The 14848-nt window shown below is 44.0% G+C and overlaps 2 protein-coding genes across 2 annotated transcripts in view; one reads left to right on the top strand and one right to left on the bottom strand.

The window, feature by feature from the left end:
* LOC139648655 (DNA replication complex GINS protein PSF1) overlaps positions 1–872 on the top strand; it is a gene marked incomplete at its 5' end in the record, with an annotated part of 5085 nt that extends 4213 nt beyond the window's left edge. Inside the window, one exon of the mRNA XM_071524835.1 lies at positions 1–872. This exon is cut by the window's left edge and continues 1072 nt beyond it.
* Positions 873–2647: 1775 nt separating this feature from the next.
* LOC139648656 (ninein-like protein) overlaps positions 2648–14848 on the bottom strand; it is a gene marked incomplete at its 5' end in the record, with an annotated part of 28163 nt that continues 15962 nt past the window's right edge. Inside the window, 10 exons of the mRNA XM_071524836.1 lie at positions 2648–3248; positions 4160–4273; positions 5364–5573; positions 7223–7336; positions 8587–8736; positions 9736–9882; positions 10019–10132; positions 11124–11240; positions 12255–12422; positions 12962–13031. Of these exons, the coding sequence (XP_071380937.1) occupies positions 3057–3248; positions 4160–4273; positions 5364–5573; positions 7223–7336; positions 8587–8736; positions 9736–9882; positions 10019–10132; positions 11124–11240; positions 12255–12422; positions 12962–13031 (1396 nt within the window). The remainder of the gene's footprint in view (positions 3249–4159; positions 4274–5363; positions 5574–7222; positions 7337–8586; positions 8737–9735; positions 9883–10018; positions 10133–11123; positions 11241–12254; positions 12423–12961; positions 13032–14848) is intronic.

Genomic DNA, 14848 nt, shown 5'->3' with positions numbered 1-14848 from the left:
TTCTGACTTCCCACGTTCCGTTTAGCCTTCAACCCAGAAGTCATTGGCTCCAATTGGAAGATAAAAACCTTTAAATTCAGCTCACAAAGACATAGTTTACATTTTAAAAATCTCTAACTGTTACCATGAAAAGTCAGACTGTTGTAGTTTTTACCAAATCAAATTCAAATGGGAACAAATTCTTCATTACGCCGGGGGACTATTTTCTGTGCTACGGAACTACTTTCCTGAGATGGCAAAGTGTTTACAGCCGGCTTATTAAGTTGTTTTTGTTTTAATCGTTTTTTAATACAATGGAGTTCTATGGCTGCACTGGGACCAGGATACATGGACCAGACAGCAAATTCATTGCTGATTTTGTTATTTTCATAGGATTTGTTGACAGTAAGAAATGCATTAAAAACACCAGACTGATCCTTTAAGGTGATTCGTCATGGTAACAGATTTACAGTATATCGATATTGAAGTAATTTCTCAGGATGTTGTGATATTAATGTGGAATCATCCGGCCTGCAGGTCTCAGTCTGCAGGTTCGGCTCAGTATGAAACCAGTTTGTGGTTTTCCCAGTCTGGTTTCCCAGTACAGAATAGAAATAGAACCTGAGCAGAACATGAAGGATCCAGTCTGGAGACTGGATCTGCAGCACAGTGGGAAAACCATCAGACTACAGGCTGATCCGGTCTGAGTCCGGTCTGCTGCTCTGCACAGGAAAACTGCACCAAGTCGTTTTTGTGTTTTTCAAAAAGCTCAAAGTCTGGATTCAGTTTGAACAGAAATCAGATCCAGATCTGCTGCTGAACAAAATCCAGCATCCAGCTCTGAACCAAGAATACTGAAGTTTCACTCCGCCTCGCTCTTTAGCTTAATAAGAGATCCTGATCCTCTGTATTCACATGGAACATACTGGAGTCAAGACCAGATTAGTGGAGTCAACTCCAAGACCGGGTCGGACCCGGGTCGAGTGTTCAGGACCAGAACAGGCAGCAGACTGTTCATGACTTTCCAAATGTTAAATAACACTGAAGGAGGAACAGACTGAATCAATCAATCACCAATAAAATGAGCTGGTTTTTATGTTTAGATGGGTGGGAAAAAGTCAAAGAGTCAACATCTGAGACAAAAACACTGTGACATCACAACATGACATCACAACATGACATCAGAGAGTAACAGACCAACATGAGGACAGACTGCATGAAGTCCTGACAGAGTTACTGTACCTGGAACACTGAAAATGTATTAACTTCACGTTCTGCAAGAACCAGAGGTGTGACCAAGTCCCAAGTCAAGTCCACGTCATTAGTCTCAAGTCTCGAGTCCAGTATCAATTTAAGATCTAAAAGAAAACTAAATATCTAGGACTTTTCAATGCAATATGGTTTTAATAGGATAAAAACTTGGTAAGAGCATCATGAGTTTGATTTCTATAATCAGTTTCAACTTCAATAAATTCAATCATTCCATACAAATTCAGAAAACAGAATTTAAATTCAGTCGTCTGCTGGAACAAATCTCATCACTTTCAATCTAAGTCATTTACACAAACACAAGATCTCAAGTCAAGACTTTAGAAACCTTTTCAAGTCATCAGAGTACAAGTCAGAGTCAAGTCCCAAGTCACCAGAACCCAAGTCAAGTCAAGTCAAGTCTCAAGCTATTGAAAATGTGACTTGAGTCTCCACCTCTGGCAAGTACAAATGAATTATTTTATTACAGAATGGAAACTGTTCTCATATTGTTGCTACGCCCTTTTTAAGTTTATTGTGTCTTAATGACATAAATACTGTCATCATGTACTCACACAGTATTACTGTGTACTCACAGTATTACTGTGTACTCAGTACTTCTCCACAGTAACACTCAGGTCAACAGACTGATCAGACTTCAGATCAGATTCAGTCTGCGGAGCTAAAACTCCATCTGACCCAAACTAACAGAAAGTGTCACTTTCACCTTAAGAATAAGAAAAATAAAAACTTTATTTATATAAAACAAAACAGTACATGCATAATAATACCCTCGTGGCTGAAATACTTCAGACTGGTGCCGTCCTCTGTGTGTGTGTGTGTGTGTGTGTGTGTGTGTGTGTGTGTGTGTGTGTGTGTGTGTGTGTGTGTGTGTGTGTGTATCTTTCAAGAAGAAGAAACCTGACTGCAGCTGAGTTTCCCAAAAGCCTCTTCAGCACAGAACAGACCCAGCAGACGTTTAGAGCGGCGGCTCTCAACCTGAGGGTCGGGACCCCCCAGGGGGTCGCGAGATGATTTATGGGATAAGAAAAAAAAGAATTCAATCTATTTCTATCATAAAAATTCACGATCATGTCTATTAAACTCTAAATTTATCGGCAAAATGAAAGTTGAAACGGCTGCAGTGGATCGCTGTTAGCTGTTGGACTTCACCTCCTCCTGCCTGTCTGGGAACTTTTCTGTCCGCTGGCTGCAGCTTCTCATACAAAAAAATAAAATAAAATACTGGCAAACTTTCACTGTTCCAGCAGCCAGCTGGACATTTAGAACAGAAGAAGCAGCAAACATTTAGAGGCTGATCAGATGTTGATTCAACGAACAGTTTCTGAAGCTGTTTGAACATGAATCTTCACCTGCTGGGAGCTGTAATATGACCCTGTGTGGGACATGTCCTCATGTCCTCATGTCCTCATGTCCTCATGTCCTCATGTCCTCATGTCCGCTTCCTGCAGGTCCTCTGTCAGATGTTCAGCAGCCAGCATGCTCCACACACTCTGACTGGCAGATCCAGGTTCAGTTTCAGTTTGTTTCGACAGGAAAAGACGCTGCAGAGGAAACTGAAGCAGACAGATTTGTGAGGCTGCTGCTCACTTCTCATCCTGAACGTTAAACTTCATCTTTGCTCCATTCACATAAAAACCCCATAAAGACGAAGTCGGCTTCATGATGCTTTAGGGAAACTGAGCCCAGATCAGATCAGATCAGATCAGATCAGCTGTTTGTAAGATCGATGGCTTCCTGATCGGCACTGGGATCGTTCACAGTGTGTCGAGGTGTTTTTCGGGGGGGCGGCGGTGCGTTCAGGGACCCTACGTGGCGAGCGAGGCCGGGACGATCTCCCTCAGCAGCTTGTTGAGGGCGGAGATCTTCTCCTCCAGCAGGAAGTTCTTCTTCTCTGCGTTCTTCTGCCGCTGCTCCGTCACCTGCAGCGCCGCCATCAGCTGGGAGTTCTCCACGTACAAATCCTTCAGGAGGAGGCCGGACTGGCTGCTCTTCAACAGCTGAGGAGGACAAACATGGAGGAGAAGAGAACAGAATAGAATAGAATAGAATATCTTTATTGTCATTATACAAGTACAACAAGATTAAGTTTGTGGCTTCTGCACTCGATGCAATAAAGAAAAACAGGAGAAGAGTTCATCATCTCAAACAAGACAAACCTGTTGAGCTGTTATTCTTTTTTTTTTTTCATTTATTTAGCACAAAAGAGTAATTCAAACAAAATATCCATAATGTATAACAACATCATAAAGAGCATGTGCAAGGAAGACCAAAGAAACCCAGAGGGGCTTATGGAGCGTCTCCCTTAATAACAATCATACAAGTTTAGAAAGAACAAAACAATAGAAACAAATCAATAGGTAAAGTAATACTGTTAAATAAATAAATAGGGGGAAAGTAGAAAATAAGTAAAAGAATATTAAAAGAAACCGAAAAGAAAAGGAAAAGCAGAGTAAAGGAATAAGAGAAAAAAAATCTTACTTCTTCTTCTTTTATCTTTCTCTTACTTCTCTTATGTTTATTTTTCTTATTTCCTCCTTTACTCCAAGTTTGCATTATATATATACACAGTATACTATGTTTTTATCTATGTTTTAGATGTTGGTTTTTTTATATTTATCTTATCTATAGTCTCTCTCTCTCTCTGTCAGCCTGTCTCTCCCTCTCTCTCTCTCTCTCTGTCAGCCTGTCTCTCCCTCTCTCTCTCTCTCTCTGTCAGCCTGTCTCTCCCTCTCTCTCTCTCTCTCTGTCTCTCTCTCTCTCTCTCTCTGTCAGCCTGTCTCTCCCTCTCTCTCTCTCTCTCTGTCTCTCTCTCTCTCTCTCTCTGTCAGCCTGTCTCTCCCTCTCTCTGTCTCTCTCTGTCTCTCTCTCTTTCTCTCTGTCTCCCTCTCTCTCTCTCTCTCTCTCTCACCTGTTCTTTCAGCTGTTGGACTTTCTCCTGCAGCAGCAGGCGGACGGCCTTCAGTTTGGTCTCCAGCTCCTCCACCTTCTCCTGCAGGGCAGCCATCGCCTTCTCATACTGCTCCTGAACGCAACACACACACACACACACACACACTGAGCTGCTCATACTGCTCCTGAACACAACACACACACACACTGAGCTTCTCATACTGCTCCTGAACACAACACACACACTGAGCTTCTCATACTGCTCCTGAACGCAACACACACACACTGAGCTGCTCATACTGCTCCTGAACACAACACACACACACACTGAGCTTCTCATACTGCTCCTGAACGCAACACACACACACTGAGCTGCTCATACTGCTCCTGAACACAACACACACACACACTGAGCTTCTCATACTGCTCCTGAACACAACACACACACTGAGCTTCTCATACTGCTCCTGAACGCAACACACACACACTGAGCTGCTCATACTGCTCCTGAACACAACACACACACACACTGAGCTTCTCATACTGCTCCTGAACACAACACACACACTGAGCTTCTCATACTGCTCCTGAACGCAACACACACACACTGAGCTGCTCATACTGCTCCTGAACACAACACACACACACACTGAGCTTCTCATACTGCTCCTGAACACAACACACACACTGAGCTTCTCATACTGCTCCTGAACGCAACACACACACACTGAGCTGCTCATACTGCTCCTGAACACAACACACACACACTGAGCTTCTCATACTGCTCCTGAACACAACACACACACTGAGCTTCTCATACTGCTCCTGAACGCAACACACACACACTGAGCTGCTCATACTGCTCCTGAACACAACACACACACACACTGAGCTTCTCATACTGCTCCTGAACACAACACACACACTGAGCTTCTCATACTGCTCCTGAACGCAACACACACACACTGAGCTGCTCATACTGCTCCTGAACACAACACACACACACACTGAGCTTCTCATACTGCTCCTGAACACAACACACACACTGAGCTGCTCATACTGCTCCTGAACACAACACACACACACACTGAGCTACTCATACTGCCCCTGAACACAACACACACACACACACACAGAGCTGCTCATACTGCCCCTGAACACAACACACACACACACACACACACACACAGACTCACACACACACACACACACACACACAGTACCTGCTGCAGGTGGATCTGGGTGGAGGTGTTGTGGGCCTGCAGCCTCAGGTTCTCCTCCAGCTGGAGGCTCCTCCTGGTCTCCTGGTCCAGGCGGAGCTGCAGCGGCTCCAGCTGGTCCCTGCGCCCGGCGCCCGCCTGCTGCTGCAGGTCCTGCAGCCGGCGGGCGTGCTGCGCCTGCACCAGGCTCAACGCCACGCCCGCCGCCGCAGCCTGGGAAGTGGAAGTGGAAGAGTCTACTGATGATACCATGAGCTCTCTTAGGTCCTCTAACCAGGCTGCTGCTTATAGAGAGCCTAAGCCCCTCCCCTTCCGCTGTCCACCATGGGATCTTATTTCTGAAAAAATCTGTACGGTAGTCAACGGCAAGAGACAAATAATTGTTTGATCCCGTTTGAATTGTGCCATGAATTACACATATGATGTTTTGTCAATTTAAAAGATAATTTTGCAAGTCAAGAAAGTGTCAGTTTGTGGTAAAACTGTTGAAGTATCAGACTGTGAAAATACATAATTAGAAAGACGACACACCCAAAAGTGGCGTAAGTGACATCATAACTTTCTCTCTCCACAAGCTCCCAGAGCCTGAAGCTCAGTCCCTCTCAGACAGCAGGAGTATTAAACACAACCTGGAAGGTAGAAGAAGGGATTTAAACTGCTGTAGGATAGTTTCAGTACAGTGGGGGCTAACGTTAACGCCATGCTGTGTGTTTCCTGTGTTTCCTTCATGTTGGTGTCGGTGAGACAGAGATGTAGTTCACTGAGCCTGAAACACTAAACTAAACTTTACTGTTTTACCACAAACTGACACTTTCTTCACTTGCAAAATTATCTTTTAAATTGACAAAACATCATATGTGTAATTCATGGCACAATTCAAACGGGATCAAACAATTATTTGTCTCTCGCCGTTGACTACCGGACATATTTTTTCCGAAATAAGGTCCCATGGGGGGACCAGCTGATATCAGATTATCTGACTCACTGATCATTTTTAAGACTTTATAAGATTTTTTTTCCCCTTGCTTTCAGTGGCTCTTGAAGCTGCTGTTTCTGCTGTTATGTTGTCTTAAATTAATTTCATGTTAATTTTCCGTTTATATAAAAACGCATTGGAATTCTTGATCACGAGCCTCACATCATTCAGGCAAAAAAAACAAAAAACACGTAAGAGACAGGATAAGAAGAACAAGATTCACAAGCAACATTCAAGATACAATTAATGTTAAACCCCTGAAAAATACATGAACAGTTTGAAGCTCCTGATGAAGGCCAATGCCAAAACACGCTGGAGTGTTCTAAGTAGTGATGTACAGATATATTGGTTGAATATCAGAAACTACAATCGGCTCATCGGCCGATAAGATTAAATCCACCGGTGGCGGTGGCCGATACTCATTAACATATATTGCGTCACTAATCTGTTCCAAAGACGTTCAAGTTTGAATGGAAGGACAGCCGATCAGAGTGAGGTAACAAATGTTATTTGTTTATTTTAATTAAAAAAGGCATTTTTGGCTATGTGAAAGAATGTTACAATAAAAGATGTTCCTTAAATCTATATGTTTATTTGCTTTCTATTTATTTAGTTCAATTTCAAAAAGGGCATTTTTGGTTATGTGAAAGTTGTGACAATAAAAGCTGATCCTTAAATCTATATTCATTGCAAAGTATGATGAAGGGCAGAATATAGATTATTTTGGCAGGGCACAAACGGGTCAATACAAAACAAAATATCGGCAGGCTATCGGTATCGGCCAAAAATTTCCATATCGTCGCATCCCTAGTTCTAAGTGGTTTTAAAAGTCTCTAGATGAGCCCATGAAATGACGTCTTGTTAAAGTCGGTCCCAGCAGACTCACCTGGTCCTCGGCCTGCGTCCGGTCCGTCTCCAGATCCTTCTGTCGGATCTTCAGGTTCTCACACTCCTGGTTCAGCCGCTGGACCTCCAGAGCCTGGAGCTGCAGCTCCGACAGCTGGAGCACAAAACACACTTTAACACTCTGTTCAGATTCACATACAAACAACAGTCAGAGTCCTGGGGCTTGGGAGGACAGCACAGAGCGTCTGCTGTGGGACAGGGGGGGCTCAGACTTCCCTTTGGACGTTTACTTGGCATGACAGACTATGAGGAGACCAAAGAGCAGACCCAGGACACACTGCAGGGACTACATCTCCCAGCATGCCTGGGAGTACCTCGGGACTGCGTTAGCATCACAGCTATAGTATATGTAAGGGATAATGCCCTTCGAGGTGTCCATTATCAGGAATTAATGGACATCCATTAATTCCTGATAATGGACCCCTCGAAGGGCATTATCCCACTTATACTAATGGTTCACAAAAATGAAGACCATTAATTTCTATTTTCATGCGTTTTGTAATCAAAATCTAAAGTTTTTCACAAGCCATAACTCAGTTTCCCTGGTAACACCTGAGGGTTTGACTAATACCTGGAACAATCATTACCGTCCCATAAGGTTCTTATGCAACGGAAACGTTGTTCACTGCTCCAGTAAATAGGACGAACCTTAGATAGGACTTGGCAGCAGGAGATATTTCTAGTCCGCTCAGCTCATAGAACCCTTTGGCTCAGCTAGGAGCCAGAAAGCTAACGTTATGCTGCAACATTCAGAGTCAATAACAAACAGTAAATATAATTTGACAGTATGTTTAACAACAAGACTAGCTAGCTATCAGCCATGTCATTGTCCCCAAATCAATATCAAGATTTTCACGAACAAATGAACGGAGTAAACGGAGGCTTTGACTGCGTCCCTGTTGCTATGGTTACTCATGTTAGATACAGGCTGATGCTACGTAGCCAGCGCATTAATTTAGAACGGTGAACAGACAGTTTCACTGGAACTACTTAGTAGGTGTCCATTATCAGGAATTAATGGACACCCTGCAGCCAATCAGAATCGAGTATTCACCCAGACCATGGTATATTAGCCCGTTAGCTGTGTGAGGAGTATTCTACAGCAGCAGACGCAGCGTTTTATCTCAAGCATCTCACAGTGTTGTGAGAAGTTCTGTGTTCAAACAGTTTGATCCCAGCAGCCTGCAGTCAGGAGAGTTTACTGATCAATAAGCTCACGCTGCTTTGTTGTCTGATGTCATTAAAAGTGAGACAGCAGTAAAATCCCCAGAGTGACGTTGTGAGTTCTGACCAGAGCAGCTTCTGCTGTCACAGACAGACTGAACAGTCAGAATGAGGGTCTACCTGCTGCAGCAGGTTCTGGTTCTGCAGCCTCAGTCTCTGAGTCTCGTCCTGCAGAGCGGAGACGGTCTGCTCCTCCTGCTCCTCCTGCGCCCGCCGGAGCTCCTCCTGCTCCCTGCTCAGCCTCCGCACACCGGCCTCCAGCTCCTCCACCTGACCACCAGAGACATTTAAAACACATCATGATGATCTGCACACTGGTGATGGACCATCTGCTTATCAGGATACGAGTCGATACATGATCTGAGGTTCAGGATTCGATACCAGGATACGATGTGATCAATATGTTTATTTCTGACACAAATCTTTCTAGCGATGCCATTGGCTGCTAGAATGTAAACAACAATTAAAAAATGTACAGAGCAATCGAGTGCAGATTCACAGAACTCCTTTTCACGTTTTTGGCCCGAAAATTCCAGATCCCTTCAGTTCTCTGGACATGATGCTCCGAGCTGAACGCCATCAGCCTCATCCATGATCCAAAGAAACGTTCTTCAACGTGTATCAAGTCCACGGATCAATGGGAGTGAAGGAAACGGTCAAAACATACAGCAGGTGCTGATTGGCCGAAAAGGAGTTCTGTGAATCTGCACTCGATTGCTCTTCCTCAACGACCAGGACGTGTCTCAGTAAACTGAAATTGAATTGGAAGAACTGAATTTGAATTACGAGAACTAAATTTGAATTGTGAGAACTGAATACAGTTTCAGAGCAAATGAATTCAATTTCATAATATTACATTCAGTTTCAAGTTTATTGGAATTCAGTTTCAAACTAATAAATTCAATTTCAAATTATGCTATTCAGATTCATTTTTTCAATGCAATTATTCAAGTTAAACAATACAAATTCAAATTATGTGATTCAAATTCAGCTTTTTAATGCAATTATTCAAGTTGAGCAATTCAAATATAAATATCAATTTCAGTTTCTAGACATATTTCTGCCCATACTGACTGACACTGTTTGTATTGAGATATATTGAATTGCAACATATCATCCCATCACTACCACACAGAGTAGAAAACATGGATAAGATTAGATGAACTTTATTGATCCCTGTAGAGAAACTGGATCATTGCAGATCAACACGCTGAAGATCGACAACATGTCTGATCTACTTTCTCCTCCTTCTCATTTCTCAGTACCGACCTTGTCCTGAGCCTCCTGTAACTTCCTCTGCAGACCGGCCACTTCCTGGGCGTGGCCGGTCTTCTCCTGACTGACGGCGTGGAGCTGAGAGCGAAGAAGCTCCGCCTCCGAGTCCAGAGAGAGCAGAGACTCCTGCAGCTTCTCCACCTGCAGGCCGGAGGGAGGGGACCACACACACACACACACACACACACACACTCTAACAGTTAATATTAAGAAAACATTTCACCGCACATGTATTTCCTCTGCGGTTCCGTCTCCCCTGTGTGATCCGGACTCAGACCTTGCGGTTCCGGTCGTCCGCCTCCCTCACCAGCCGGGCCTTGTCCTCCTCCAGCCACTGCTGCTTCAGCCTCACGGCGCTAAGCTCCGCCTCCAGCTCCGACAGCCGGCCCAGCTGAGACAGAACAACGGCGACAGACTCACACACTCAGCACTTTGGACACAGTGACAGAGCTACAGAGAGCCTTACAGGCAGTGAAGCAGCAGCCAGGAGAGCCAATAAGAAGAGAGGCAGGGAGGTGCAGAGGTCAGTAGGCTTGGGCTGATAGTTAGAAAATGACACAATGTTTTCTGTGGTTTAGAATATTAATTATTATTTTTAATAGCCTAGAAAGTTTATGCAATTTAGAAGAAATAAAATAAAATAAATAAATAAAAAATGCCTGACCCCCCCTTGCTCCCTTTGTATTGTTTGGACTTCATTGATGACACCCCTCTATGTCTTTACTGCCTGCCTGCACAGGTTTGTATTTCCTGCCCATTTGCTTGTGATTGCTGTGATTATTTTCTCTTCTCTTGTTCCCTTTATATTGTTTTATCTCATGAACTCCACTGTTGTCCCTTAATGTCACCCTTACCTGCCTTCATGTGTTTGTCTGTCTTGCCTCCTTTGTTAGTGCTTGCTGTGATTGTGAGTATTATTAGCATTTTCTTTTTTTTTTCTTTTCTCTGTTCTGTTTTGTTTTTTTCTTTTAACTAATCTATTTTGCCTTTTGTCAGTTGGCCGGGGACAACAGCTGGAAATTAGCCATGTAGGCTAAAGCTGCTCCATTTACTGTTACTGTTACAGTTAATTAATGGGGACTGTCCACGACATTATAAACTAATAAACTAAACTAAACTAATGGATCTGCCCTGCATGACGTGGGGGAATTATGCGTCTCCATTACATTATTTAGCTAACATTTTCTACTTATTGCCGACATGTTTACTGTTTACTTATTTATATTTTGACCAGAGTTCCCTCTTTGCCAGTTAGCTAACTCGCGCTCTGAAAAACTGTGGTTCTTTGGCTCCGCCCACTGAGGTTTAACCGGACCAATGAGATGATTTGTGCCTCCGGAGCGGCTCTGCGTCAGAAGAGTTTTCAGAAGTGAAGCTCGTACCTTCTCCCTGCAGCAGCTCAGCTCTCTCTCCAGCAGCTGCTTCTCCTGCTGCAGCGCCGCCTGCTGCTGCAGCTTCTCCCGCTCCTGCTGCAGGGCCGCCTCCTGCAGCCGCCGCACCTGGAGGACAGGGGAGCAGGCAGGCAGGGAGGTCAGTCAGTCAGTCAGTCAGTCTCTTTACCCCCCTTATAGACCCTTTCCACAAACACGTTTGACGTACTTCCTCTCTGTTTCAGCAGAGTATAGATCAGTTCTCACCACTGCCAGCACTGTTCAGAAGCAACTTTCTGTTTTATAGTGGTTTTATTTTTTCCCAGCATGCAGCTCAGTTTAGCTGCAATCTCTGAACCCATCGTCTATCGGTCTGACGACAATTAGAATCTGGGGGCGACGGCCAATATTTGGGGGTTTCCGGTGCAGCCAGCGGACATCCGGGCCAAGACTTCCTCTTCTGTCCACTGGTCATTGGAGTCGGAGTCGAGAGACGACGTCTACGACCGGATTGTTTCACAAGTTTTTTAGGTCCAGACGACATTTCAGCTAATCTCTATAAACAGAAATCTGCATATGAGACGTCGTCTCTCGACTCCGACTCCATTCTCGCGTCTCAAGTTGCTAATCGGACTGTAAACAATGACCAGCGCATGGAAGAGGAAGTCTTGGCCCGGATGTCCGCTGGCTACACCGGAAACCCCAAAATATTGGCCGTCGCCCCCAGAGTCTAATCATCGTCAGACCGATAGACGATGGGTTCGGAGATTGGTTTAGCTGCAACATGGACGAAAGAGTGTCTTTTCCCAGACAGGTGATGGAGGTGGAGAACATTCCTCCACAACCGAGTGCAGACTGCAGTCCGCCCACTTCTTCCATATCTCATTAATATTCAAATAAGCCCCTCCCACTGACACTTCCCGCTCTAACTTTATGTTTCATTCAGAAATGCGTCAATTCCTTTCCTGTCTCTCCTAATAAAGCCGCCTAATAAAGCACAAATAACAAAATAATCTTTAAAAATACTCTGACATCTCTCTGGCCTCACCATATTTATACCAGCAGTGTTTCATAAAGCTGAAGTCTGTTTATCTTTGTTTGTTCTGCGTTTCACATTGCTGGGAGTTATAAGACTCTTCTCACCGTGGCTCCTCCCTCCTCCTGCTCCCTGGAGACCAGCGCCAGGCGATCCCTCAGCATCCGGACCGACTCCTGGTCGCCACGGAGACGGGCGCTCAGCTCGGCGTTGTCGTTGCTCAGCTGCAGGTTCCTGCTGCTCAGATCCAGAACCTCCTCACGATACTTAGAGTTCTGGACATGGAGAGGAAGCTTGGTAAAGAAACTCTAAACCATCTGAACTGGACTCACAAAGTTTCTAATCAGCTGAATGATGAGATGGAGTCACCTGGCAACAATGGAGCATGACTGCAGGTTGTACAAAAACAATCAGTACCTTATTGATTTTTGGAATCACTATTGATTTCAAGGCATGAAACAGTATTGGAAAGATTACTACAATGAGAACTTAAGCTTTTACTTCAAGTCTAGGGTCAACACTCCTTGTTCTTAACACCTCTGGGTGAAGTACTTGCCATTACATATAGCTTACATTATCTAACTTTATAGAACACATCTGTTATATAAGGTTTATTATTGTTATTGGAATTAATCTTCTACTTTATGGGATTTTTTATTTAACAAAGAAGCAATATTGGTAGTGAATATTTCCAATGAAACCCAGACTGAGGAAGGATCTCTGGTTTGATATTCAGTGATCGTAAAAAACTTCAGAGGTGAAAAAGGAAGCTGGCTTCTAATAACAAACCTTCAGCTACAGGACGGTCTCCTACCTCTTTGTGCAGCCTCTCCTCTTCTTCTCTGCTCTTCTCGTGTCCTCGCTCCATCTCGTCCAGTTTTTTTCTGGTAGAAGAAGAAGAAGCAGTGGACACTTTAAGCCGATGGGTGGAGAAGAAAGCATAGAGCTAGCATGCCTATTTTTATTGGAGTAAAGCTTCTACTTTCTGCCTCTATCCTGTTTGATGACATTGGTTCTTTGGATTCCACAAGTTTTGATCTTGTTTATCATTGTAAAGGCCCATTTTATTTGTGGATTGTTCATTTGGAGTTTTGTTTTGATTCATGGCGAATAGACTAGCCAAGCTGCTCCATTTAAAAAACTGAACAATTACTGGAATCATAATGGATCCTCAAACAGTGAGTAACCGACCAAATGCCAAACATGATGATCACATCTGTAATGGCATCTGTGGGCGGCCATCTTGAATATAGTTTATATAGCCTAGAAGCCACAACACTCCCAGTAATCAGAGTATTGGTGTGCAGGTAAACATACTCACTACAAGCAGCCAACAGTAAGGAGGTGAAGGGTCAGAGGTCACAGAACCCAAACAGTAGAGACGCTACAGCCAACACTACAGCAGCCAACACTACAGCAGTCAGCGCTACAGCCAACGCTACAGGCAACTCTACAGTCAACTCTACAGTCAACTCTACAGTCAACGCTACAGTTAACTCTACAGTCAGCGCTACAGCCAACGCTACAGGCAACTCTACAGTCAACTCTACAGTCAACTCTACAGTCAACGCTACAGTTAACTCTACAGTCAACGCTACAGTCAACGCTACAGTCAACTCTACAGTCAACTCTACAGTCAACTCTACAGTTAACTCTACAGTCAACGCTACAGTCAACGCTACAGTCAACTCTACAGTCAACTCTACAGTCAACGCTACAGTCAACGCTACAGTCAACTCTACAGTCAACTCTACAGCCAACGCTACAGTTAACTCTACAGTCAACTCTACAGTTAACTCTACAGTCAACTCTACAGTCAACTCTACAGTCAACTCTACAGTCAACTCTACAGTTAACTCTACAGTCAACTCTACAGTCAACTCTACAGTCAACTCTACAGTCAACGCTACAGTTAACTCTACAGTCAACGCTACAGTCAACGCTACAGTCAACTCTACAGTCAACTCTACAGCCAACGCTACAGGCAACTCTACAGTCAACGCTACAGTCAACGCTACAGTCAACGCTACAGTTAACTCTACAGTCAACTCTACAGTCAACGCTACAGTTAACTCTACAGTCAACGCTACAGTTAACTCTACAGTCAACGCTACAGTCAACGCTACAGTCAACTCTACAGTCAACTCTACAGTCAACGCTACAGTTAACTCTACAGTCAACTCTACAGTCAACGCTACAGTCAACGCTACAGTCAACTCTACAGTCAACTCTACAGTTAACTCTACAGTCAACTCTACAGTTAACTCTACAGTCAACTCTACAGTCAACTCTACAGTCAACTCTACAGTCAACTCTACAGTCAACGCTACAGTCAACTCTACAGTTAACTCTACAGTCAACGCTACAGTCAACTCTACAGTTAACTCTACAGTCAACGCTACAGTTAACTCTACAGTCAACTCTACAGTCAACTCTACAGTCAACGCTACAGTCAACTCTACAGTCAACTCTACAGTCAACTCTACAGTCAACGCTACAGTTAACTCTACAGTTAACTCTACAGTCAACGCTACAGTCAACGCTACAGTCAACTCTACAGTCAACTCTACAGCCAACGCTACAGGCAACTCTACAGTTAACTCTACAGTCAACGCTACAGTCAACGCTACAGTTAACTCTACAGTCAACTCTACAGTCAACGCTACAGTTAACTCTACAGTCAACGCTACAGTCAACGCTA

This window comes from Centroberyx affinis, unplaced genomic scaffold, assembly GCF_046629955.1.
Source record: "Centroberyx affinis isolate AG114_WGS23_722 - 3 ecotype Tasmania unplaced genomic scaffold, CSIRO-AGI_Caff_v1 ptg001236l_1, whole genome shotgun sequence".
NCBI lineage: Eukaryota > Metazoa > Chordata > Actinopteri > Beryciformes > Berycidae > Centroberyx > Centroberyx affinis.
Note: the sequence above shows the minus strand (reverse complement) of the source record. Positions and strands in the feature narration are given on the sequence as shown.